At 30.6% G+C, this 25,742-nt stretch overlaps 1 protein-coding gene across 1 annotated transcript in view; it reads left to right on the top strand.

Annotated features, from left to right (window-relative positions):
- The window catches only part of LOC145319346 (uncharacterized), a 55,401-nt gene that overhangs the window by 20,182 nt on the left and 9,477 nt on the right, over nucleotides 1-25,742 (top strand). Inside the window, exons 5-6 of the mRNA XM_080161427.1 lie at nucleotides 4,931-5,034; nucleotides 16,781-16,872. Of these exons, the coding sequence (XP_080017553.1) occupies nucleotides 4,931-5,034; nucleotides 16,781-16,872 (196 nt within the window). The remainder of the gene's footprint in view (nucleotides 1-4,930; nucleotides 5,035-16,780; nucleotides 16,873-25,742) is intronic.

Raw genomic sequence — 25,742 nt, 5'->3', positions numbered from 1 at the left:
TATTTATTGATTACTTTATTTACTAAATGTAAACTTTTGCTGGATTATTTGATCTTTTAGATAGCTCTTTTTAAAAATGGGTGTGAAAAATGCGTGTGTTTATGTTTGTGTAAGAGAAGTTTTTTTGACGTTAATCTTGAAAAATGATGTTTAAGTTGACAATAAAAGGAATAAAAAAAAGTTAGGGAGAGAAAACAACATTTTCATAGTGAATATATTAAAGTTTATTTATAAAGATAGAAGCTCTTTATAGTGCCTATAAAAATGACGCCATACAGTACAAATAACCAATGATATGCCAATACACCGACTAAATTACCAATGGCAGACCAGTATACATTTTAATTGACCAATTGTAGGCAAGTATGACGTAATTTGATTTAATTAAAAGCTTACTCAAATTTTGGCTAATAAAAGATGTAAAGCTACAAAATATGTAATATGATTTCCACAGTACATACAATGAAAATTAACTAATATTATGTATAAAAATGATGTATATATATAAAAGTTTGTATTTGATATATCAATTATGGCAAAGTTTAACCATTACATAACCAAATATAAAAATTACATTACATGCTTGGATTTAGGACATGTCAAATTGTCCAAAAACACGTTTCTAAAGCAACTGAACTGACATGTTTAAGATTGTAATAGAAAAAATGGCTTAAAAGTCAGCCCTCCTAAAAAAGAATACGAACACTTATGCCATTTTGAAATATAAAAACATTAACACAGTAAATGTTTAGAAATTTTCTAACATAAATTAGCTTTCTCTCAAAAACAAATCAAAACATATTATATTCACCCCAATCAGCATAAAATCATCACTAAAATAAATCAAATTTGCGCATTCCTTTCCCCCCTGTTGAAAATTCCACTACGACCAACTCGTGGTTAGGGCTCCGTCGGGGTGGGGTTACAACTTTTTGACAGGGATAATGGACATTCAATGTTTACACGAAACATACAATTTTCACCCCACTTTCTACGTAGTAGCAGAACAATTCTATATCCTTAAAATTAAGTAACAGGATCTGTAACAGTATCTTCTCATAGGTCCTGGAAAGGTTTAATTCTATTATGGGGTAGGGAACCACCACCCTCTAAAGAGAAATAGCCCCTAGAAATTGGTCTACAATTTTTAGGGAAGATTTTTATTGGGCATTGGCAGGTTTTAGACTATTTTACAATAATTATCTATGTTGTAAAAACATACAAAAAATTGTAACTTTTTGACATGGATAATGGAAATTAGGAAAACTTTTTAGATTATTTCTGACGTCATTATTCACAGAAATATAATATTACAATAGCCTGCAAACTTAGACTTCAATTCTAATGTTATACTATATTATAAAGTGTCTCTGAAACTAGCTAATATTAATGTACTTGCTCCTTCTTTAAATATGCAACATATTAGTTTGAGGTTATTATTGATTTATGTAATTTTATTACTTTTTTAGAAACTTTTGATACTTCTGTTCTATGTTTAATAAATAATGGGGGGGGGATTTTTTTTGTTTTTGGGGGGGTTTGGGGTGTCCCACCCCCCAAGAAAATAGCTTAAAACCACCGCAGGACCAATAGGTACATTCCCTGAAGAGTAGAGCCCATTCGGTTCAGCGGTTACCGAGATCTTAAGCTTCAGACGGACAGACGGACAGACATCGTTCTACTTTGTATTATAGATAAAAAGATAAAGGTGACAGCATCCATATAATCAAAGCCCATCAAATCAAAGAGTCTGACAAACGAACATTGAACTTAGGCTAAATGTAGAAAAGCTTCCCTCCAAGAAAAATATGTATTGAAAACTGCGTAGGAAGATAAATATTTGATAATATCTAGGTGGATTTCTTATATGCCATTCTATTTAGATGGACAGATAAATTTTTGATAGATAAACAGATAGATGAATAAAAGTCTGTTTTTGGTATAATTTTACTTCTTGTTTAGTACATAAAGAGAACTGTTTTTTTTTCAGAGAGAGGGAGGGGACAATGGGCTTTTTATTACACTAGTCCCAAAAGTTTTTCAATAACACTCTTATTCGTTGGGACGTTCACTGAATTTTGATTGATTGGTTTATTAGGTTTTAATCAAAGTACACAAAGGGTAATTTTGTGTGTCATTATTGGGTATGTACATAAATTTATTGACCATTGTCTTATCCCTTTCGATCCCTTTTTTTTCCTTCTTTTATAATTTATTTGTTCCATTAACAGTCTGTATATTTACCTCTGTATTTTATAAAAAGGCTATGCTTCTATTGTACAAAATCTTCCTTGTTTTATTGATTTTGAGAAAACATTTTTGTCAAAAAAAATGGGAGACAAGATTTTAAAAATTTGCCGAGGGCAGTTTTTTTTAATCTGCGTTGACAGCAACGGATTTTAACATTTTCCCATTCAAATAAATTGATTATTCCCCCCCCCCCCTCTCCTAAACCCTGGAATAAAAAAAGAGAAATTGCTAGAAACGCCTATTTTTCAACCTAACTTTAAATCCAAAATTAATAATTTTTCTGTTTTTTTCAATGTCGGAATAAAAAATCTTTTTTTTTGACCAAAAATATATGAAATTTGAGTAGTTTTAAATTTTAATTTTGCACTCTATAATTTTCTTCTTAGCTTAATTTAACATTATTTTACATTTTTTAACTGTTCAATTATTTTATAATAAAATTTTGAGGATTTTTAATTTTAATATTGAGACAATTTTTAAATCGTAAATTTTCCAACCCCCTACTTAAAAATGTTTAAGGGTAGAAAAGGGAGTCAACCCCACTTCACACCTATCAAAATTCTAGCTACGCCTTTTCACATAAAAATGGTTTTAAGAAAATTTAGCAAGACAATACTGTATAAAAATAACTAAGGCTTATAATTCATTGTGATTCTACAGAATCAAATGACTGCAGAAATCTTCTTTAATGTTTGTTGATTTTAAAAAGTTCTTGATTTTCTCCCTGGAGTGTTTAGACATACAAATTTCATAACATAATAATTTAATCATTTCACATTTATCAACTAAAGTTTCTGTGAGAAAATTTATTAAAAGATAAAATGTAAAAACAAGGATGACAACACTCGTTAGAATCGAAGCTAATACTAAATACAAGGATAGAAATTGAATAACTTTCTGTTAGTAAGCATTATTAAAGAAATAGCTAGAAAGATAGTTAACAGATATTAATTGATATAGTAAAAACAAGATAGATGGATAGATAGATGGAAAGAAAAGATGTAATTTGAAGTACGCTTTTGTTTGATAATTGAATAAGTCCTTACAAGTGCTTTTGAATAATCTAACACAATAAAACATGCACACACACACAGACACACATACGTAAACACACACACACTCAAACATACTCAACAGTTCAAAGGCATATGAAACATAGATTGGCAACAGTTATGTATTGCATCGTATTATAGAAAGCTTTCCGCGGATAATGAAAAATTATACAAAACTGGTTTTAATTTCATGTATTTTTTATTTTAAAATTCGTGGAATTTGTCTGTAATACCGTGCGGTACATGATTTTCCAGTATGGCTAGGAACTGGTTCTAATCCTGCGGATATTAATCGGTTTCGAAACCATACTGGAAGTCTTAATCTAAGATTTCATTAGTTAGTTAAATAAAGTAGTCCATTGAAATCAAAGATAGAATGACAAACCACATAGCATATGAATGGTAGAGGAGCTACATTTCTAAGAATTACAGAATTTGAATCTAGTACCTTTATTTTCCAAACATGAACTAACCATTCAATAATCCTTGAATATTAGAATCAACAAAGAAATAAATGCGTCAGCAGGGTGGATGGGCGAGGAAGGGGGGGGGGGGTGATTGTATTTTTTGCTTGTTTGTCATTTTCTTTCATTATAATTATCTATTAATCTCTCTAATGATTTATCTTATACCTTTTATAAGTACTGCAAAGACAGTTTTGTTCTATAGTAGTAGAGATAAGTTATTGTGCAAAAAAGGAATTTTTTCTATGTTTTTTATTTTCTTTTTCGTAGACACTTGTGTTAATACGATAAGATACAGTTTTTTTTATAGTACTGGTTGAAATAAACAAGCTTTAATCAAGCCCTTCGGGAAAGGAATTAGCTAAATATAACTTTATCATATCAATCAAAATGAGATTGTTTTGTATTTTGGCTTAGCAGACAAACCGACATACAAGGTGTATAGAAATAAATAAAAATGTTATACAAATTTTAATAATAATTAGTAATTATATTCCAATTTACCACAAATAGTGTATTACAAATATTATTTTGGCTGCAATTATAACACGGAATCTCCTAATACACATTCAAATTATAATCTTTGGTTTGACTTCATGCCAAAATCATTAATATTTTATGACTTTCTAATAATAATTTCACCCTTTTATGGTTACAACTTGAGAAAGTAGGAAATCACAATTTTACAAAGTGATTTTTATCCTCTTACATTATGATAAGGGGAAACAATCGATTACTATGTATCATGGTTTGGCAGCCGTGCCTCAGCCACGTATAAGGCTCAAATTTAAACCTGCTTGTGTGCAAAAAAGAATTTCCAAAAAAGATAAATTGTCTGTTTACATCCAGCTGAATTTTAAAGTAATGATATAAATATTTAGGAAAATTATGATCATATTTCAAACGTAAAAGAATACACTTCAACCTTTTAATCACAATTAAATCATTTATTAGTTTAAAAATTGGCTCATTGGGCTCTTTGCATCTTCTAATTCTATCATCTAATTGGATTAAAATTCGTACCATTGAACTCTTTGTATTTGAGTTTTTTTCAATAGGTTAATATATTCATTTTGAACTCTTTGTATCTTTATTTTAAAAAAGCGATTTAAGTAAACCTAGAATATTTGTAACACAGTTACCTGACTATATTGTTATTACCAGTACATCTGTTATCCGTACCAAAATGACGACCTGATCCGCAAGGACCTGAAGAAAAGACAATGCTCCAGAAATGAGGACTGTGGACCCAAGGAAGCCTGTCACAGGTAAATATTTTTATTTCATAAAGCAGGGCTTGTTTGAGGACTCCTCTGACAATTGGATATAATCTGGAAAGCTTAACAACTCTATAATTATAAACTTATACTTTTTTAGACTAGTTGACTTTTAGCTATTTATTTTTCATATCAAGTTTTTACATGATAGAAGAACCATTTTAACTTAACATTTGAAATGGTAATTCCTAAGATGACTGGGTAAAGCTGTAGTAGTATCTATATGATTACTTCTTAAAATGAAAGCTCACTAAATTTAAAGCAATTTTACACAGACTGATGTCTTATTTTAGGTTTTTAGATTTCTAAAAATATTCAGATACATCAATATTGAATTTTTATGTTAAGCTCATTTTTGATGTGTTCAATGTTCATCCTTGTCATTTGAGTCATATAAATCACTGAAATGTAAATTTTCTGGGTTCAATTAAACAGCTAGAAAATCATTAGATTGTACAAAAATGCAGCTAAAAAATTCAATTTATACTTAATGATGTTAATTTATTTTAAACTTGAGCTTGTCAGTTATAGTCAGGAAACTAAAATAAACAAATTGGTCAAAAATCACACGAAATATATAAACATTTATGTTGTTATATATAATTACTTGATAAAATAAACATGAGTACATCAAGGAGGAAATATTTATTATGGAAAAACATTTCTGATGGAAGTTAAAATAATGAAATGAAAGGGAAAATCAATTTGAATCACATATCATGAAACAATATAATTGTATCTATCTTTTAATTAACTTTATATTTAATATGCCTTAATTCAATTAACATAGGGCTACCTAACTATTATGTAAATTTCTACAATACAGCTACTAATTCTTATACTTAAATAGTTGCTTCGCCTCTAGTTTCTAAGGGAGGGCAGAGTATATCATGACAGTGGCCTAAAACCACCCAAAGCATGTATAAAGCTTTCCTGAACAGTACAATCCATTCGGACTAGTAACTGTTGAGATCTTTATCTTTAGACAAAATAACCTTACTACTTTATATTATAGGATAGACTGTTGACCGCAAATACGTAAATGAAAAGTTATATAATGAATTTCTTGTTTTGTGCCAATGGGATTGTGCAAATAATTTATAAATATAATCATTGTTGTTTAAAATTAATTTTTTATTATGATTGAGAACAAGTTTTAATCCATAGTCGAAAAAGTCTGATTTATTAAAAAATGATCTATCCATTTATCTAAAGAGGAAATAAAGTAGACGAAGAGTAGACAGTTGTAATGCAAAACTTGGTTAAAACACTTTCCATCCTGTGCAGTGCATATAATATGCTAATTCATTACAATAGAAAGATAGTTACATAGTTTCATACACATTGCTTTACTTTTGTATAGGTAGATAGATAAAAAGGGATCAATCCTAAAATAAATCATAACAAAGTTGGAGTTTTCTAAGACTAACATTTTCTTTGATATCTAAAATGATATGGCTAAGATGAGCCTTACTTCTAGTATAGCCTAGGAAATTTGATAATATTGGCCCTGAGACTTAAAAGAATAGGTAGATATTAGTGAGATAAACAGTGACAGGTAGATAAATTTTCGATACTTATGGTTTTAATTATGATATAATTTCACTATCTGAATTAAATTTTAGGAAATTGTGACAAAAATACATAAAAATAATTTTGAATATTGATGTGGAAATGTACTTATTGGAAAGTAATGGCTACAAAGCCTTTGAAAAGGGTGTACTGTATCTAAGATGAATGGAAGATTAATATCTCTATTTTAGATAGAAAGACAGATATTTGAAATATAAATTAGAAAAATAGAAAGATAGTATCATGTCAACTTGCTGTAACCTTGAACCAAATATAAATTTAATTAAGTAACTTTAATTTCATCTTGACTGTTTCACACACCTGGCTTAAAGGTAATTTAGGTTTGGTCTTTAGTGTGTCATATTTAACCCATAATATGACCCAATAATATGTCAAAATTGTTTTTAAAAAATGTTGAGAAATATATGTATATAAAATGTATAATTAAAAAAAAATTTGTTTTGGGATTAAACATATCTTTATTTAGATTTACTTAGGGTCCAAATTTAGTCTAATTCATAGAATGGTAGTAATTTCAATGATATTATAATGTTTTACTTTGGAATCTACGAACTATATACACACTCTTATACTTTACACTTAATAGGTCTCTTCTGGCGTTTTTCTTAATTTAATCCTATTTGGATTTCAAGGCGGGTGTGTTAATTTAATTACTTGTCTTATGTCAGTCAAACTTAATATTCAAATCAACTATTCAAGTCTTATCAAGTTCTTAGTAACCCATAAATTAACAAGTACAAATGTATCCATAAGTAGCACAGTTGGAAAGCTATTGAAAGTTTTGATAAAGAAATAAAATCAGTAAAGTATGGCAGGAAGGTTGGGGACATTGGGCTGTTAATTTAACTAGTCCCCAAAATTTTATAACATCGTTTTCTTGTTCGTTGGCTTAACAACTTAAGGGACTTTTATTGATTTTTAATTGGATGGTTCATTAATTTAAGTGTACTACAAACGTTTCAACTTCAATTCAAGCACTAATTGTAATCTACGGTGGGAGTAATTTTGTTTAGCATCATTGAGGATGCACATAATTTTATTGACCATTGTCTTATTCCTTTAGACCCCTGAAAGTATGGTATACAAAGCTTAAATTTTAATATTCTTTCATAGACTTGATATAATGCATATATATAGTGTACTGTACAGTGATAGAGTGTTTCTAATTTTAAGTGTTATAATATAATGGTTTTATATACAATGCTTAAAATACTATTTCATACCTATGTACCTTTCTTATTAAACTATTTTCTGTTTAAATGGATATTAATTTATCTAACTATCTATCGTTTAAAGAAATGCATAAAAAATACATTTTTGTAAAAAGTATAAAATTCGTTTCTTTTGACAATTGGAGGCTGTATGTATGTGTGTGTACGTTTTGTGTATGTGTGTGTGTGTGTTGTGTAGATGTCTGTGTGTGTATAAAATCAGTGTCACACTTTAGAAAACAAGAAGGGGCTCCGAAAAAGAGGTTATGACGCAATTGTGAGGGGGGGGGGAGGAAATGTTCCTTCTCCCTTCTCTAGAAACAAAGATAAATTGTGTTAAGAGAGGGGCGAATAAGCCTTACACCCCCCCCCCCCCCAAAGGGAAAGGTTGGTTGTCTTACATTGAATGGCCTCAAATACGCAATAGTAGAATGTTTCTTCTAAAATATTAAGTTTTCTCGTATGAGATTTTTTACTTTATGGGATAAAACCTTTTTCGATTTGAAACCTTTAATAACCAATTCAGAATTAAAGACCTAATTAAAAGCTTTTCCAGTATGGCTTCGATTAATATCCGCTGAATTAGAACCGGTTTTCAGCCCTACTGAAAAAATCATGTATTACCAGTGTTGCGGAGCCGGAGCCGGGAGCCGTGGAGCCGCCATATTTTGCTGGAGCCGGAGCTGGAGCTGTAAATTTCGTTAAAAAACTGCTCCGGCTCCGGACTAGATAAATAAAGAGATTTTTTATGAATTATACATAATTTGGTAACTCTGTTTTGTCATGTGCAAATGCACCTTTTAAGTTATTCAAGTACATTTTTATCAAAAATTGAACTTTTAAAACCTTCAAAAGTAAAAAATACACGTGGGAATAAAATACGTCGAGTTTTTCTTGATACTAGGTCGGAGCCGGAGCCAAATCCGGAGCCGAAACCGGAGCCGCACCAAAATCAAACGGCTCTGCAACGCTGTGTATTACAGATAATTTTAAATACAAATCATAATATAAATACCAGTTTTGTAATTTTTCAATTTAATATCCACGAAAAGCTGTTGTAATACGATGCGATAAATAACAATCATAGTTTTGTTTCTTTTTTTAGTTTTTCTACATGGACACTAGTTGCTCTAAAAGATCCTCTTTCTTTATTTTAACACTCTTAAGTCTCATATGTAATTTAAATATAAATTACTCTAAAAAAAGGATGACATCATCCATAGGGACAGAAGTTTTTACATATAAAACCAAACAACCAATCAAAAATGATTTTGGTGTAATGGATCATTTTTTAAAATTAGCATTTTTGGAAAGCAACCGAGAAAATCTCGTTTCTTTCTGACAGATGGACAGACGGACATTTACAATTAAGGATGCACAACTTTTAAAAACTGACAAAGACCAAACTGCTGCAAAATTGTGTCAAAAAAATAAGGGAATATCCATCTCTTTTTTAGGGGTTTTCTTTCCCACTTCTCCTCTCATCTCCCTCATTTTATGACGTCATATGGATCATTTTTGACACAATTTTGCAGCAATTTGGTCTTTGCCATAAAAACTTTAAAAATTAAAACGTTTACTGCGAATATGTCAATATCAATTGATGTAACAATCAAAATTTTTCTGTTAATTTTTCATTTTTTTCTATTTCCTCTAGCCAGGGATAAGACAATGAATGATAAATTGATTTAAATCTTTAATGATAATAAACAAAATTACACCTTTGGTAGATTAAACAATTGGTTAAAACTGCTGATTTTAATCAATAATCAAGATATAATACATTTTTAGCCAACAAACCGAATTACCATACTATAAGGTTTACAAACTAAATTTTCAAAGAGGGTCAAAATTAATTTGCTTTATTGCTTTCTTTGAACATGAAATGAAATAATAATTTCACATTTTTGACAGTTAAATCACCAATAAATACATCATAATAAGACATAAAAATCAGCAATTCAAATAGATAGATAAAGATACATTAAGCAATAGATAGATAGATAGATAGAAATACTTCCATTATATTCAAAGATAGATTCATTGTTCGATTAATAGATAAAGATAAACTTTATGTAGAAAGATAGATAGGTAGACAGAAAGATAAACAGATAGATAAATAGATATTAGTGCAGAAAGATAGATAGATAAATCAGGGGTAAGGGGATAAGACAATGGCCGATAATTTGATGTTCACCCACAATGATGATACACAAAATTACTCTTTCTGTAGATTTCAATCAGTGCAGTGGTTGAAACGTTTGTACACTCAACTTAATGAACCAACCAACCAAAATTCAATGAAAATATCCAAATTTGGAAAGCCAACGAACAATGAAAACTTAATTATAACCTTTAGGGACTCTAATGTCCCCTCCCTCCTTGCAAATAAATAGATTTACATAGGAAAATTCTAAATTGAGATAATAGATGGATAGAAAAAAAGAACCTTAAAATAACATATCATAAAAATGTTCAAATATGACACATTTGTAATACATAAATGTTTTATTTTCAATGTTTGAATAATATTTTTTAATACTTTAGAACTAATATTATTATTACAGGGAGGGAAACAATATTAGCACATGCTTGCTTGCTTGGTGTATATCCATTTTCGCACATTTATCCCATTCACAAATCATCAGAACTGCATATTATTAAAACAGCACAAACTGCTCCTTTTCATTTGCTTCTATTTCACCATTAAGAAACGCTTCTTTTTTGCATTGTGTCTTTTAGGATATTATGAGGATATGATTATATGCAGAAATGTGTAAACGCCGTTTGGATTTAGGTATTAAAAAAGGCATTAAAATAAAGTAGTAAAGTTTTTTTTCTCAATTCTTAACCCATGAGGATCCTATACCCACGGTGCCTTAACCCTATAGGGCTACCCAGATATAAAAGTACCCTAACCTAACTTACTCCAAAGAAATAAACAAACAAACGGAAAGCTATCCAGGACCCCCCCCCCCCCCCACCTAGCCCTTTTTTTCAATGATCTGCGCACTTTGAAAGAAACCGCTGCATTTTTCTTTATATCTATTGATTCAAATATATCCAGCTATCTCTCAATTTTAACAAATATTCATCTATATAATCTACTATTCCATTTATTTATTTTACTTTACAGTATTCTATTTCCCCTTATTTCTTATTATCTATCCATCTATCAACCAATTTTTTTTTCAACTGCCATTAAACAACTTTGTATATAAGTACATCGATTTTTAATTCTCTTCTTTATTGTCTGAAATGCTACCAAAAATGTGTTAAGAACCATGAAGGGAGGGGGTCTTAGGCTGTTTGTCCCTAAAGTCTAAATATTTACGTTTTCTTAGTCAAGGCTTAACAACTTTGGCCACTTTTATTAAATTTTGATTGGTCGGTTCTTTAAAAAGAGTGTCCAAGCGTTTCAATTAGTAATAGTCATCTACAGAAGGGGTAATTTTTGGTATCATTATTGAGGGTGAACATAAATTTATCGGCCATTCTCTTTTCCCTTTAGATTCCTGGTTAAGAACATGAAATAGTATTCAGATAAATAGGACAAATTGAAATGTAGACGCACAATGATAATTTTAGAGTAGTTTATAGGCATCTTTACATTATAGAATTTCTATTTTTATTCCTTTCTACTATTAAATATATTCGCTCAATTAGAGGAATTCTGTCTTGTTTTTAAATTGGCCAAATTCTCAAACCGCTGCTCAGTTTTTTGGTCCCAAAAGGATAAATTTTAAATTTTTCCGTCAAATACTAAAACATCAAATTTCTGTCCTAAAATATTTTTAGTACCTATTGCGTTCAAGGGTTTTAATTTCTTATAAAAAGGATTTATCAATTTTTTTTATTACTTTAGATATTTTATTATAAAAATTAATAGATTCTATAAGAAAAAAATTCTAATATAAAATGTTTAATTCCTTAAAAAACTTCATTTTAACATGGAACGTATTTGATCCACTTAATTCTATGAGAGGTTTTAGGTATCCGTTTTCATAACTGATTTTTTTTCAGCATTTTTAGTTCATTTTTTTGGGTAAAATATATTTATGACCCTTTTAATTCTTACGGATGGACATACAGACAGATTACGACTTTAAACGTTACTTGTATGTTTATTTTATAAGGAAATATCAAATATCAGAAGTGATGTCAAATAGAAGGCGAATAAGTTATTTTATAGAAAAAATGCATTAAAGAACAAAAATTTTCCAAAAAAAAATTATGAGGAGATACAGGGGCGTCCAAGCTTTTTATTTTGGGGGGGGTAAAAATTTTTTAGGGGGGAGGTAATTTGTGTTTGGGGGGGGTAAAATGGCGCGCGAAGCGCGCCGCAAATTTTTTTTACCCCCCCCAAAATTTTTACCTCGGGGGTAAAATTTGCTTGGGGGGGGTAATTACCCCCCCTGAAATCTGTTGGCAGGGGTAAATTTAGTTTACCCCCCCCAAAATTTACCCCCGGGGTAAAATTTTTGGGGGGGGTAATTTAAATTTTATCTATAATACAAAGTAGCTTGATGTCTGTCCGTCTGTCCGTCTGTCTGTCCCTTAAGATCTCGGTAACCACTGAACCGATTGGATTCTACTCTTCAGGGTATATATCTACTGGTCCTGTGGTGGTTTTAGGCTATTTTCTTTGGGGGTGGGACACCCCCAACCCCCCCAAAAAACAAAAAAATACCCCCCTATTTTTTTTTTTTTTTTTTTTTTTTTTGCAGAAGATTTCCTAGGTCCTTTATTTTTTTTGCAGAAGATTTCCTAGGTCCTTTATTTTTTTTTGCAGAAGATTTCCTAGGTCCTTTTACGAATTTCACCTCAATTTTTTTTTGATCACCTCTTGGGGCAAAGCCCCTAGAGGCTAGGGGCGAAGCCGCTAGTTAAATATATAGTATTAAAAATGCGCGTGAAGCACGCAAAATTTTTTTTTATTAGAGATTTTTTATTTTGGGGGGGGTATTTACCCCCCCAAAATTGTTTGGGGGGGGTAAATACCCCCTCCTAAATGGTTGGGGGTGCCTACGGCACCCCCAGGGTAGGGGTAAATTTTGAATGGGGAGGGTAAAATGAAAAAAATTTTGGGGGTGCCTACGGCACCCCCAAAATCGTTTGGGGGGGGGTAATCGCCCCATTACCCCCCCCCCCCTTGGACGCCTATGAGGAGATATGCAATTATAGGGTAGCTTTCCTACTAGAAATTATAGCAAGAACTGAAAATGTATAGGAATTAAAGGTCATTGATTGGATGAAATTATAATAAATTTTTGATGGACATATGTCAAGCAGTGACAATTTTCTTTTTACATTGGGGTACCATACTACTCTCCCCCCTTCCTTATATTTTCCACTATTAGAAAACTTGTTTGTAATCCCTGTGGGGCCTTTTTACCTCTAACCAAAACTATTTAACAAAACACACACAAAAAACGTTTACCCAAATTTTCTAATATCAGTTAAAGGGATTTTGCCAACTTACTATGTCTTAATTTTATTATTCATAAATAAGTATCAAATAATAACCCTCCCCCCCCCCCCTTTAAACCGCCCTTTCCTATTTTCCACTTTATGATCAAAGCTTCAATCTTTGACCTCCCCCCCCCTCCCCCCTCCCCTCCCAACAAGAAACACACATCTTATTGCTAAGCTATCCTATTTCTTTATGCCTAAGGGTAGTGCCACGTAAGTTTATTCTGAAAAACTATTGGCCTCTATATATAAAAGAATCTAAATATCACAACTACTGTAAAGCAAGTCTGTTCGTTTGTCTGACGCAAACTCGTTGTCTCAAAACAACTATAAGATTCTTGCTTTACAAAGAACATTATTCTCGCACGCACGCACTCACACACACACACACATCCATACAGACCAGTACACACACACACACACACACAAACACATAAAAGCATCAATCCCTTTGTCTAACTAATGTATTTCTGTATCATATTATACTTTTCTATTTTTAAAATTGCCAGCTTATTCTTTTGCCGAACACTATCTCTTTGACTTCTGCCTTTCTCATTTTCTCTCCTTTTCTCTAGCTTTGCTACTATTGGACGTAATAATTGTCCTTGTTTATTAGAATGTCTATCCTACTCCTATGGGTTCCATCCCACAGGGAAATGAAAGCCCCGTATGGATGTCTTCATTTTATAAATTTTGATTATTGGACAAAACCCCCAAATAAATTTTTCCTTAAACTAAAATTTAAAACAAAATTTAAGTACCGAAATTAAAAAATGGAATTACTCTTTTTAATTTAACTTTTTAATAGCTGTATCTTTGTAGTACTCTACCGTTAGGTTTTTTTCTGTGGGGGTTTTGTCCGACAAATAGGCAAATATTGCTGTAATATTTCACGTATTAAATTACAACTTGTCTGTTTCTATTCTGATTTTATCATGCACAGATAGACAGATAGATAATATGGAAAGATGGATAGATAATATGATTATATGGATGTGTAATAAACTTTGATAGCTACTATTTTTAGGGAAGAGTAACTCAATTCTTTGTCTGCCTGTTTTATTTGATTTTAAGCTTACATTTACTCAATATGTAAAATGAAATATGTTTAGATGTTATTGACAATAAATGTTAACAATTTACATTAAATGTCGATTAAGATCTCTCTGTTATTTATTAAATTTTAATGAATATTAAATGTCTTATTCAGCAGGGGTTTAGCATTATGAATTATTTGTAGCGTAGCCATTCTAAAACTTTGAAATGTCTGTACGTCTGTATGTCATTGCTTCGATAGCTCTTAGTGTAATTGATTTTTTTTTCAGTAATAGTTGGGCAGGTTAGGTAGAATTATAAAATCAAGTATGACAAATAGATTATAAATAAATTTAATCTATCTTACTTACTTAACTTATTATGACGTACGTACATCCAAGTTATAGAGTAGCTGCGCTACTAACAAATAGTAAACGAGGGGTTAAGGAAAATATTTATAAAATATGATGAAAATGTTACTCCTAACTGTGGGTGGTGGCCGCAAACACACTGGGTTCAAATCATACAAAAATGTTATTATAAAAATGAATAAAATGTGTGTACATCCCGAATTATAAATAACAAAATTACCCCCTCTGTAGAATAAAATTATTGTTGATCATGATTTAATAAATTGACTCAAAGTTTTTAAGCCAACGAACGAGAGAACTTGTTATTAAAACTTTGGGTACCAATATAATTTACGTTCGAATTACCCTTTCCTCACTGGAATAAATAGTGTATCATTCTTTTCGACTGTATATTTAGAATAGTTAAAGTAAATGGTCATATCAACGACATATCCAACATATAACTATGCATTATCAAAGGCCTATTAATTATAGTCTTATATATATATTCAATAACTGCCTAGAATTTAGAATAGTTTTTTGAAACTTTGAAACCTTCTTAATGTTTTTTGTCCAACCTGTAATAGTTTTAGCTCACTGTATAACTGCATTGTTGCTTATGTGATAGGGGTGGGGAATTAGCAATTTAAATGCCAGGAATATAGATATAAACAATTATTTATTTTATTCAAATTCAATAGTCCTATATAAAAAAATTATTGGGATTCTATAAAAGTATTAAAGGCTGACATATTATACACAAAATGATTTTCAAATGAAAGGACAATATTGACTCTATGTCAGTATATAAAAGTGGCCATGGCTGACATAATTTCTAAATTTGTGTACCTAAGTCATATAAAAAATACAACTTAACTGTAGACTGTTTTTTTATCAGGTAGTATCCCTAAATTGTAGATGAAACCTCCTGCTGCAGATCCTTGTCAATCTTTTACCTTATGGACCTTTATAAAACACATTGGTATCAAATAGGCAAACAATTATATCTACACTTCTGCTAGGGGCGTGTTGTGTACAAACACGATAATGTGAATTAGCCCCCAATGGTTTTTCAATATTTATGGGACACATCATGTAAAATTTGTAGAAAGATTGCACTTTCAGACGAACTTCTCACTAAGGTAAGATTTTCTGCAAAATTGATCGATTTTAGCCCAAAGTTAATATAGAAAATAGGAGAGGAAATATAGGACATGTGCAATTGATAGCAGGGTGGTTTAAATTACACTAGTCTCAATAGTTATATAATAAAGTTTTCTTATTCGTTGGCTTAACAACTATGGGGACTCAAATGAATTTGAATTTGTTGGTTAATTAAGTAATTGTATTCTCTAGAAGGGGTAATTTTGTTTATCACCACTTAGGATGTACATCAATTTATCGGCTATTGTCATATCCCTTTAGATTCCTGAATTGATAGATAGATAGATAATTAATTGCATAGAAAGATGGCAAGAATAATGTACAATTATGTTAAATGAGGTGATTGATTGACAAGTAGTGATTATGCTATGCAATTTTATACTGATTGTGGCAATAACAAGCAAAATTTTAAATATTATCCATTATTCTCAACAAATTTATGTTTGAGACTTGCAATGTCAGTTTCATAGGGAAGAAATTTTACTATATCTTCTTTGTTTACTGTCAGATTTTAAAATTTGTATTTCTGCAACATTCATAACATATCTAAGAAATATTTAATATTCAGTGATTGAATCAATACACCTGCCAAAAAATAGAAAGTTCTACAATTATATCTAAAACTAGAGTCTGCGCTCCTATCATAAAAGGTGTCAATATTTATAGGCATAAATTTTGGAGAAAAAAATAGGCTAAACCATCCCAAGACTTAAAATATATAAAAAAAATTTATCAAAACCACCCTGAGACTTATGTAAAGCTTACCAGAAAAAGCATACTGAAACAGTTCAGAAGTTTTGGAGATCTTAAAAACAGACAAAAAAGACTTCTCCATTTAATAGGATTTTCTTACATTACTATGCATATAATTGCCCTTGTTATGATTAAATCTTATTCTTGTTTTAATTTCAGGCATCACGACATCAGAAACATCAACGTTGGCTTGTGCATGGATGACTTTGGAGACTGCCGTGACAATGGAGAAGCTGATTGTAAGGGTCAGGGTAAGGGATCATGTGAATGTCGTCATACTTCTACATTTTGTCGCCTTCCTGTTACTACTACATATGCATATAGAAGCAGTCAATGTCGCCTTCTATAAATGTTGTATTTAGTAGAATTAATGTCGTATTTATATTGTGTAGCGCCCCCCTCCCCCCCCCTTTGCTTGTTACAAACGCCATGTTTGCGGAATGAATTTCTGAATGTGTAGCCATTTATTTTGTAGATCGAAGCTTTTAAGTTTATTTTACTTGTTTAGAGTCGTTAATGATAACAATTCATTACGTTTGTCTTGAATTTAACATACTTTTCATAGTGATTTGGATTGTCTAAACAGAATCAATCATATTTTTACCTATACACTTGAAAGTTTTGCTTTAGAGGGGTATGCTAAAAGGGACTTCAGAATGCTTGATTCTTTTTACTTTTTTGCTGACAAATTACTATGAAACATGTAAATACTAATTTATAAATTTTGAAGAGAAAAAAAAATATTTTTCTTTGCATTTTAGATTATATGATAAATGGTAGATATGGAAAATTATCAAATTCATTTAGAAAAACAATTATTCTCATTTCTCATACATTTTTCTTGATGCTGCTCAATTCTAAAGACAATAACATGCAGCATCAGCCATTAGTTTAGTCAATGTTACCTAGTTATAATTCTTGTTCATACAAGGTCCTTGCATATTTATGATAGGCATAAAAATGAAGGAAAAAACTTGCTGTATGCATGCCCCCAGTGTAGTTAATAATTAATGAAACCCTGTCATTAAGTTATTATTGATCATATGTTATTGTCAATTATGCATGGTACTAATTATAATTAACATTATCATACTTGTAAAGTAATAGAATGTGTTTGTCTCATAAAGTCTCAAAAACAGCTAACATTCTATGCATTTAAAGAAAAAAAATTGATTTTAAATTATGTAGCTTAAAAAAATCCTGTAATAAGTTAAAGCAAACAAGCGAAATAAATCTAAAATAATATTTGGAGGGGCAGAAAAAAAGGTCGTCAATTTTACTATGTGTTGCCCCCAACAACAGCTGAAAATCACGAGTAGGTCCATGGTTTTTGACATAAGCTGAGAAAAATCTAACTTTTAAAGGATTGTTAAAAATTTAAATTAAAAAATTCTATGATAAAAAGAAAAAAGAAAAATTTTCTTGCAGACACAGACGTGAATAATTAATGAAATTTTACGCAGGAAATATAAATTTGAATTTAATCCTTTTTCTTTACTTTCTGGATTTAATGTAAGCCATACAATGTGATTAATGCAGAAAACAAAAGAATTAAAAATAATCCTTTATTTTTCTATGTGTGTAATGTATGATTATATGAAATGACCTCATAGCCAAGAAATTTTTAGGATTACTTGAAACAATTTGGATTTTTTTGGATAACTTGAGAAATAATAAGTCTATTAAAATAAAAAGAAATTTTTAAAAATAATTGAAGATCTTGTTTGTACTTTTAAATGCATGAATCATCGCTAGATACAATGCTATTAAGAACTTTGAAATTATTGAATTTCTTGAAGCTCAAAATGATATTTTCATATGTCATATGCAAAGGCGTGCACAGGGTTTTGAAAGGGGGTGTAAAACATGAAGGGATGAAAAAAGAGTAATCTTAAACTTAAAGGTGGGTTTTGACACTCCCCTTTTGCTCGCTTATAAGGGTTGATTTTCTATTTAGATGTTTTGACGCACATGGCACAATTGTAAAAAAGTATTTCATTTCATGTAAATTGCCTGATTCTATATAGTTAAGTAGAATATTGCATCATACATTTTCTTCTATTTTTTACTAGAAATTCGAATGATTTTTAAATCTTATTTTTTCAACGGAAATAGCTTAATGCCGTACATATTCTACTAGCGGCTATGCCCCTAGGAGCCTCTAAAGGCAAAGGAAAAAGTAGACTCCAAACATTATCAATCGAGTTTCAAAAAGTTTAAAATAATTTTTTTGTGGGGGGGGGGGATTTTTTACTGGGAGTGTGGAAATACCCTCCCCTAAAATAGCTAAAAACCTTCCCTTGACCTAAGAAGCTTCACTGTAAAGGAGAACCATATCTGTTCAGCGATCAGCGATACAGACAAAAACCCTACTACTTTATATAATAGGATAATTAGACTTTAAATTTTGACAAAAAATAATACCCTCCCCCCACATAAACCAAAATCGAGGGGGATATAATAGTAGTGTAAGAGGGTCGACACCTAGGGGTGTATTTACCTCCTTTTTTTCTGCAAGGAGTGTGGATACACCCCCCTTCTGCTCGTCACTGCTTAATCTTTACAAGAAGAAACAGAAATTAACAATTCCACCATTACTGTCCAATATTTTTGTTTAGCCTTTTTTGGGAATAATATCTTTCCTTTAATTCAATAAGAAATCTTATTCTGTTCTGATGATTAAAATAAAATTCTTGTAGAATTCAATTTGATAATTTCATAATTTTTCCTTGTTAAATGCTAGGATACAGGGATATATAAATGGATGGTGAATTAACCTTACTCCCATTTCTTTTTTGAATTAATACTATTAAATAAGGGTAAGATTAATCTATTTTTTATTTTGACTTATCCCCTTTTCCCTGTTTTTCCTTATTTTAGATGAAACAATTGAAAACTAAAACAATTATGTCCATAAGTAGCACAAATACTCATAGACGTCCAAGGGGGGGGGGGTAATGGGGCGATTACACCCCCCCCCCCCCATTTAAAATTTACCCCTACCCTGGGGGTGCCGTTGGCACCCCCAACCATTTAGGAGGGGGTATTTACCCCCCCCAAAAAAAGCTTGGACGCCCCTGCAAATACTGCTTTATAACTTCACCTGGTCTATCTGTACGTGCGTCAGCTAGTCAAAATAATCTGATAAAAAATATTAGATGATATATTATACTGTCATCTATAGCTTGTTTAGGCAAATTGCATTTTAATGACTAATGGAGAGTAGATGCGCTAGTTTAAAATGAAAAAATGCGTCACATTGCATGTTAATACTTTATGTTTAAATTGAAACAGTGTTAATTCAATACAGCTAATACTTTACATAAGCAAAAATCTGAAATTGTCTAATTAAGCATAAATCTGTAAATATTGAAAATTTGATATACTGATATATTTTCTTCTTGTAAACCGTTCTGGTTGCATACAAAATAGGTTAAATTAATGGAAACCGTAGAATGGAAATAAAATTTGCTGCTTTTTAAAATATAAATTTAATTATTTCCAAGAAGATGAAATTCACAAAAGGATTAAATTTTGAAAAATTTAATCATTAAACTAGAAATATATTTTACATAATTATATTTTTTGTTCTAAAAGGATATGTAAGCATACATCTTTTCCTTCTGGATCCTAAATAACTTAAAATCTTCTATTCTATTTAGGGTTTAAAAAACGCAACCCCCCTTAATTAAATATTTTAAGAGGCCTTTCACTAACAATGTTTAAGGTGGGTAGTTTTGAGAGGTGGTTTAGGCTCTGCAATCTTTAAAATGAATATTATTTTTTTTTAATTTGACAAAAAGCCCTTTCTATAACAAATTTTGCTATGTGGGGTAAAAACCCCCCTAAAAAATTAAATTTATCCTTTTCCCCCTTGGAACATTTTGCCCCCCACCCCTTTCCCCAAGATAGTATTTATTCTAATAGCATATTTATTAGCAAACATAAATATAAATATAATGATCTGTTAAAACATATTTGTATAGAAAGAAATCAATAAAGATAGAAATTAATTACTTTTCAATATGAAAACAAGCATGACTGCATCCATAGATATTGTGTCGACTATTTCTATTTCGACTAAACTAGGACATTTTTCAGGGAGGGAGTGGACATTAGACTGTAAAATACACTAGTACATAAGAATTTATAACCACGAAATTTGCTGGCCCAATCTTTAAAACCCTGCAAAATTTTCATAATTGACTTTATTTAAATTTAGATAATAATCAAACTTAATTAAATTAAAATATAAATAAAATTCGAACCCAGTATTTCCAAGTTCCAATAATGACACATTGATCATTGGAGAGCTTCTTCATTTAGAAACAAGCTAGCTGAGGAAGGGCGGACGGACAAAATGAATCAATAAGAAGCTACGCTCCTGAAAAGCATTCTGGTATAGATTATAATATTGTAATAACCATGCTCATTTCCATGGGTAATGTTTAGTAGGAGATGATTGTATATTAATGAAAAACCTAATGGTCTGTAACAACGTACAACGTGTGTCGAGCTTTTGTTGATGATGTGTTTTTTGAAAAGTCAATTGCAGTCGTTGATAGATTTCCATAATGTTTTCGTAAATTCCTGTGACCAAAAATTTATTAATGGGGTTGACTTGAGCACTTTTATTAAAGTAAACAATAAGTATAATTTAATTATATTTTTAATAAATTTTAATTTCTAGAATGCATAATTTTTTCATCATTTGTTTTATAAATCACAAATTGATATTAAAACATATGTTTTTTTTTCTGTTTATGAAGTAATTTTAAGGTGATATTAGCACCTTATAAACCAACATTTTACTATTTTTAACAGATATAGTATATCAAGATAGTCAACCTGGCCCAATAAACCGTCGTACTTAAAAACCCTTTTGTTTATTTATAACTGGCTTGTTCCTATTGATTGATTTAAAGAATTTATATCTAGATTATATATCTTCTATTTACATAATTTTTTACCTACTTCTTATGTAAAAGCCATGTGATTATGAAAGGATAGAACCCACTTATACTTGTTCAAGGGCCCTACAAGAAAAACACCAGATATTCTTTTATATAACTTCTAAATAATATTGCCAGTTATTAATGTTAATTAGTTTTATTTTATAAACTAGCGGCTGTGCCCCTAACATCTAGGGGCTCTATCGAAGGGAACCATATCGTTTCAAAAGTTAGTGAGGTCCTTCACTACAGCCAAAAACTGAATACCTTTCATAATAGGATAACACTAGTTTCTTCGAATCAAGACTCTAGGGAAGGTTGGTGGTGGCGTAAGAAATAGCCTAGCCATAAAACCACACATAGACATTTAAAAAGTTCCCCTAAAGATTGCAACACATTTGAAATAGCAATTTGCGAGATCATAAGCTTCAGACAAAAAACTTACTACTAAATATAAGAGGAATGAAGTATTTGAATAAAAAGAAAAAATACTGTTATTGAATATGATAAAATACAATAAAAGAGGAACAGACTGCGCAAATTTTTCTTCCTGGGTTCTTCAAGAAAGTTGGGGACAATGGGCTTTGTATCATATTATTCTCCAAAGCTTTAAACAGCGTTTTCTTATGCGTTAACAACTTTGGGGACCTATATAGACTTATAATTGGTTGGTTCATTAGTGATCTAAACGTTTCAACCACTAATTGTAATCTACAGAAATTTTGTTACTCATCATTTTGGATTTCCATCAATTTATCGGCCATTATCTTATCCCTTTAGATCTTTGAGATTCTTCCTTTAGTAAAAAGTATAAATCTCGACCTTCCTTGAAGCTGGGAAGAATGGGCAATTTAGATTAGAGAGATTATAGCACAAAGTGCCTGATCAACACCTGATTTACAATTTGGTTTTATTGCTGGTTTATTTTGTCTTTTATTGGTCTGATACTTGGCTTAACATTGCTTAATTAAAACCTACTATGTACTAAAAGATGGTGATATTTTAAAAAAATACTTAAGCAATAATGTTATAAAATAAAAGAAATATGTGACAACTCAAATTTCTACTTTTACTTAAATGCTAAAGATTTATTAGACTATGATTCAGCGCATGACAGTGAAATGATATTACCATATTTGAGAGAATTACACAAAATATTCTTTTTAAAGAAAAAAAAGGAAATCTTAAATGCCAAAAGTTGATGAAGTATTCAGAATATGTTGATTTATGGGAAGTTTAACAAAACTTTTTTGTTATTTTATGCTTAAAAATTATGAATAAAAATAAACAAATTAAGTCTTTTGAGCAATTTTGATATCTATTCAATAAATATAATAAGTATAGATGTATAACCCAAACAACTAACTTGGGGAGCTTTTTCGTCTGTTAGCAAATTGCTTTTAATTTTTACAATGTTATTGGCTGATATTCAAAGACCCAATTGAAAGTCGGCAAAGGGTCAAGTGGATGGGGACATTCAGTTACTTAACCTCTTCCCCCTTTAATTTTTATTGTTTATTCTAATATCTATTCCTTGTTCTAGGTACACATTTTTCTCCTGAAATCGTAATTAATCCTTCTTTAAAGGGTACGTGTAACAATTATTAAGATTTTTGAAATTTCTTGGCCTTTTCCCAAGTGTGACTCATAACTCAGAACTTCTAGTATTTATGCAATTAAAGTGTTTATAAGCAGTATTAAATTCATATGTACAAAAATCGACTGTTAAATATTGAGGATTTTTTTTGTGAATCATTTGCAACAACTGAACAGTGGTTAACATGGTCTCAAAATAAAAGGAGGGAATATGGAGACTGACATTGATGATATAAAAGTTTCAACAAAAAGCTTCCGAGCTTAGCTTTGTTGTACATCAATCTTCTCGAAATTGAACATAAAAGTTATTTAAAAATGAACGCCGCGTCTGAACATGAATTTCCCCCTATCAATTTCAAAATGCACATTTATGTTGAATAATGTATGAACTTAGTTTAGTCCCTTTAATACATATGTGTGTTGTGTGTTCATCTAATAGACCAATTACTTGTAGATTCCAATTTACAATAGTATTTGGTCTGCTGCTTAAGATATCCAGAACAGCATGACCGCATCTTTTATTACATAAAACATGGTATTGGTTTTTTAGATTATAAACCATTGAAGGATGTGGGAGGGTAAACCCTTTGCCCCTTCCCCCTTTTATCACAGCTGGCTTAATTCCTGTTTTATAGCACTCTATTAAACATTTATCTCTAATGTTGTATATTTGGCTAATAGAATATAAATGATCCCCAACAAATCTAAATATACTCCGCTAGCGACCCTGCTAATGGCTAAAAAAATACGGGTTAAATTTTATACGTTTATGTTGGACTGTGCCCCCCCCCCCCCCACAAAATATACACATTTGTGACAAAAACTGTTTTTGGTAAGTAAATTTGTAATTATCTTTACATATGTTAAACTTTATTATTCGCGGAAAAATGCTTAAATACGATAAATAAAGTTGTAAAAAGGGGGATGAAGGGGGGTGGGGTAAAGTGAGATGGGGGGGGGGGGGAATGCTTTTACATCGATTAAACGACAAACCGCCCCTAAAGTTAAAATATACTTTTTCGTATTTTTCAATAAGGGCGCATTTTGTAAAGTAAACGTAAGTTCTTATGTTATAATATAAAAATATTTAAATAATTGTAAGGCGATTTTGTTGTAATTTGCAATCAAGTCCAGTTAAGTTTAACTTTAGATTACGATAAGAAAATGTTCGAAAAAACAACAAAATCTTAGATCTGCTTAATCTTGGTCATAATGTTAAATCCTTATAATAAAGTAACAGGATGTTTGTCTGTGTGTTTGTATGTTTGTACCGAAGGATCTCGCTAACCGCTGAACCGATCGGGTTCTCCTTAACAGGGTAGATTCTCATATGTCCCGGGAAGGTTTATAACTATTTTGGGGGAGGGTACCACCACCCTCCCTAGAGAAATTAAATTTTTAAAAAAAATTCCCAATTTTAGAAAGAGAGTTCAACGAAAAATAAACGTCAAACGTAAATTTTTTTTTAACTTTTTCTATTAAAATCTAAAATATAAATTGAATTATTAAATTCGACTCTCTCCTCCTCAAGTGCCCCTAGAGGCCTCTAGGGGCGTAGCCGCTAGTTAAATATAAAACAAAATTTGTCTATTTTTTTATTCTATGCTTTACAGTCTTTTTCTAAAAAGACACCCCTTGTTACGCTAAGTAAAAAAGTATCCCTTATAACAATACGATTACATAAAAAGTAGCAATGTTTTACAAAAAAAGGATCGATGAAAAATTCGACTTAAATTAATGACATATAATTTATATTACTTAGTTATACGTCATTACAAAAAAGGGAATACGTTTTCTGACTTATAACTAGGAGTTTTTTTCCATGCAAAGCTACTCTATACCTCTTGATGTAGATATTAGATTTTTATTAAAAATAGATACAAAATTATTGAGTAACTTTTCTATAAATTACTTTGTCCATCCGTTCATTTGCTATGATGTTGTTGTGATGAATGTTCCTTCAAATAATAATTGATTTCTCGGCCGCTATTAAATATAGAAGTCTGAAATTCGTCTTATTAACTAATGAGCATCTGTTATAACTTCTATCTCACTTTGATCGCACGTCCATTTATTAAGCTGTGTTGATTAGAATGGTCTTAATTTGCAATAACATGTTTGTATGCCCATTAAGATTTATAAGTTTAAAGTTTTTTTTTTAAAAATCCTTAAAATTTGATGCAGATTTCAAATCTACCTCTAACATTAAAATTCTTTCTTACTTATATATCTTAATGTCCATCAGGCATGGAAGTTATGGAGTAACTATGCGACACTAACAAAAAATGGCTATACAATCTAGAAAAAAATATGATATAATATCCCTCTAACCCTTTAACCTAATAACAAAAAGACATTCTTACCCCAAGTTAACCTACTAGAAGCATGACAACTCTACTGATCCCATTACTCTTTATTTATTTTTTAGTTTATATTTTAACCGCAAGAGGGTTTATTTTGATTGTTGAAACAAATCTAAAACTACACCATGAAAAAATATAAGTTTCTTTTAATAATTGAAATAAACCTCTTAATTGTTTTATTATTTATTATGTTTTTGTTAAGTTGTATGT

This window comes from Acartia tonsa, chromosome 5, assembly GCF_053477335.1.
Source record: "Acartia tonsa isolate MP-2025a chromosome 5, ASM5347733v1, whole genome shotgun sequence".
Lineage (NCBI taxonomy): Eukaryota > Metazoa > Arthropoda > Copepoda > Calanoida > Acartiidae > Acartia > Acartia tonsa.
The sequence above is the reverse complement of the archived record's forward strand: the minus strand, read 5'-3'. Positions and strand labels throughout refer to the sequence as shown.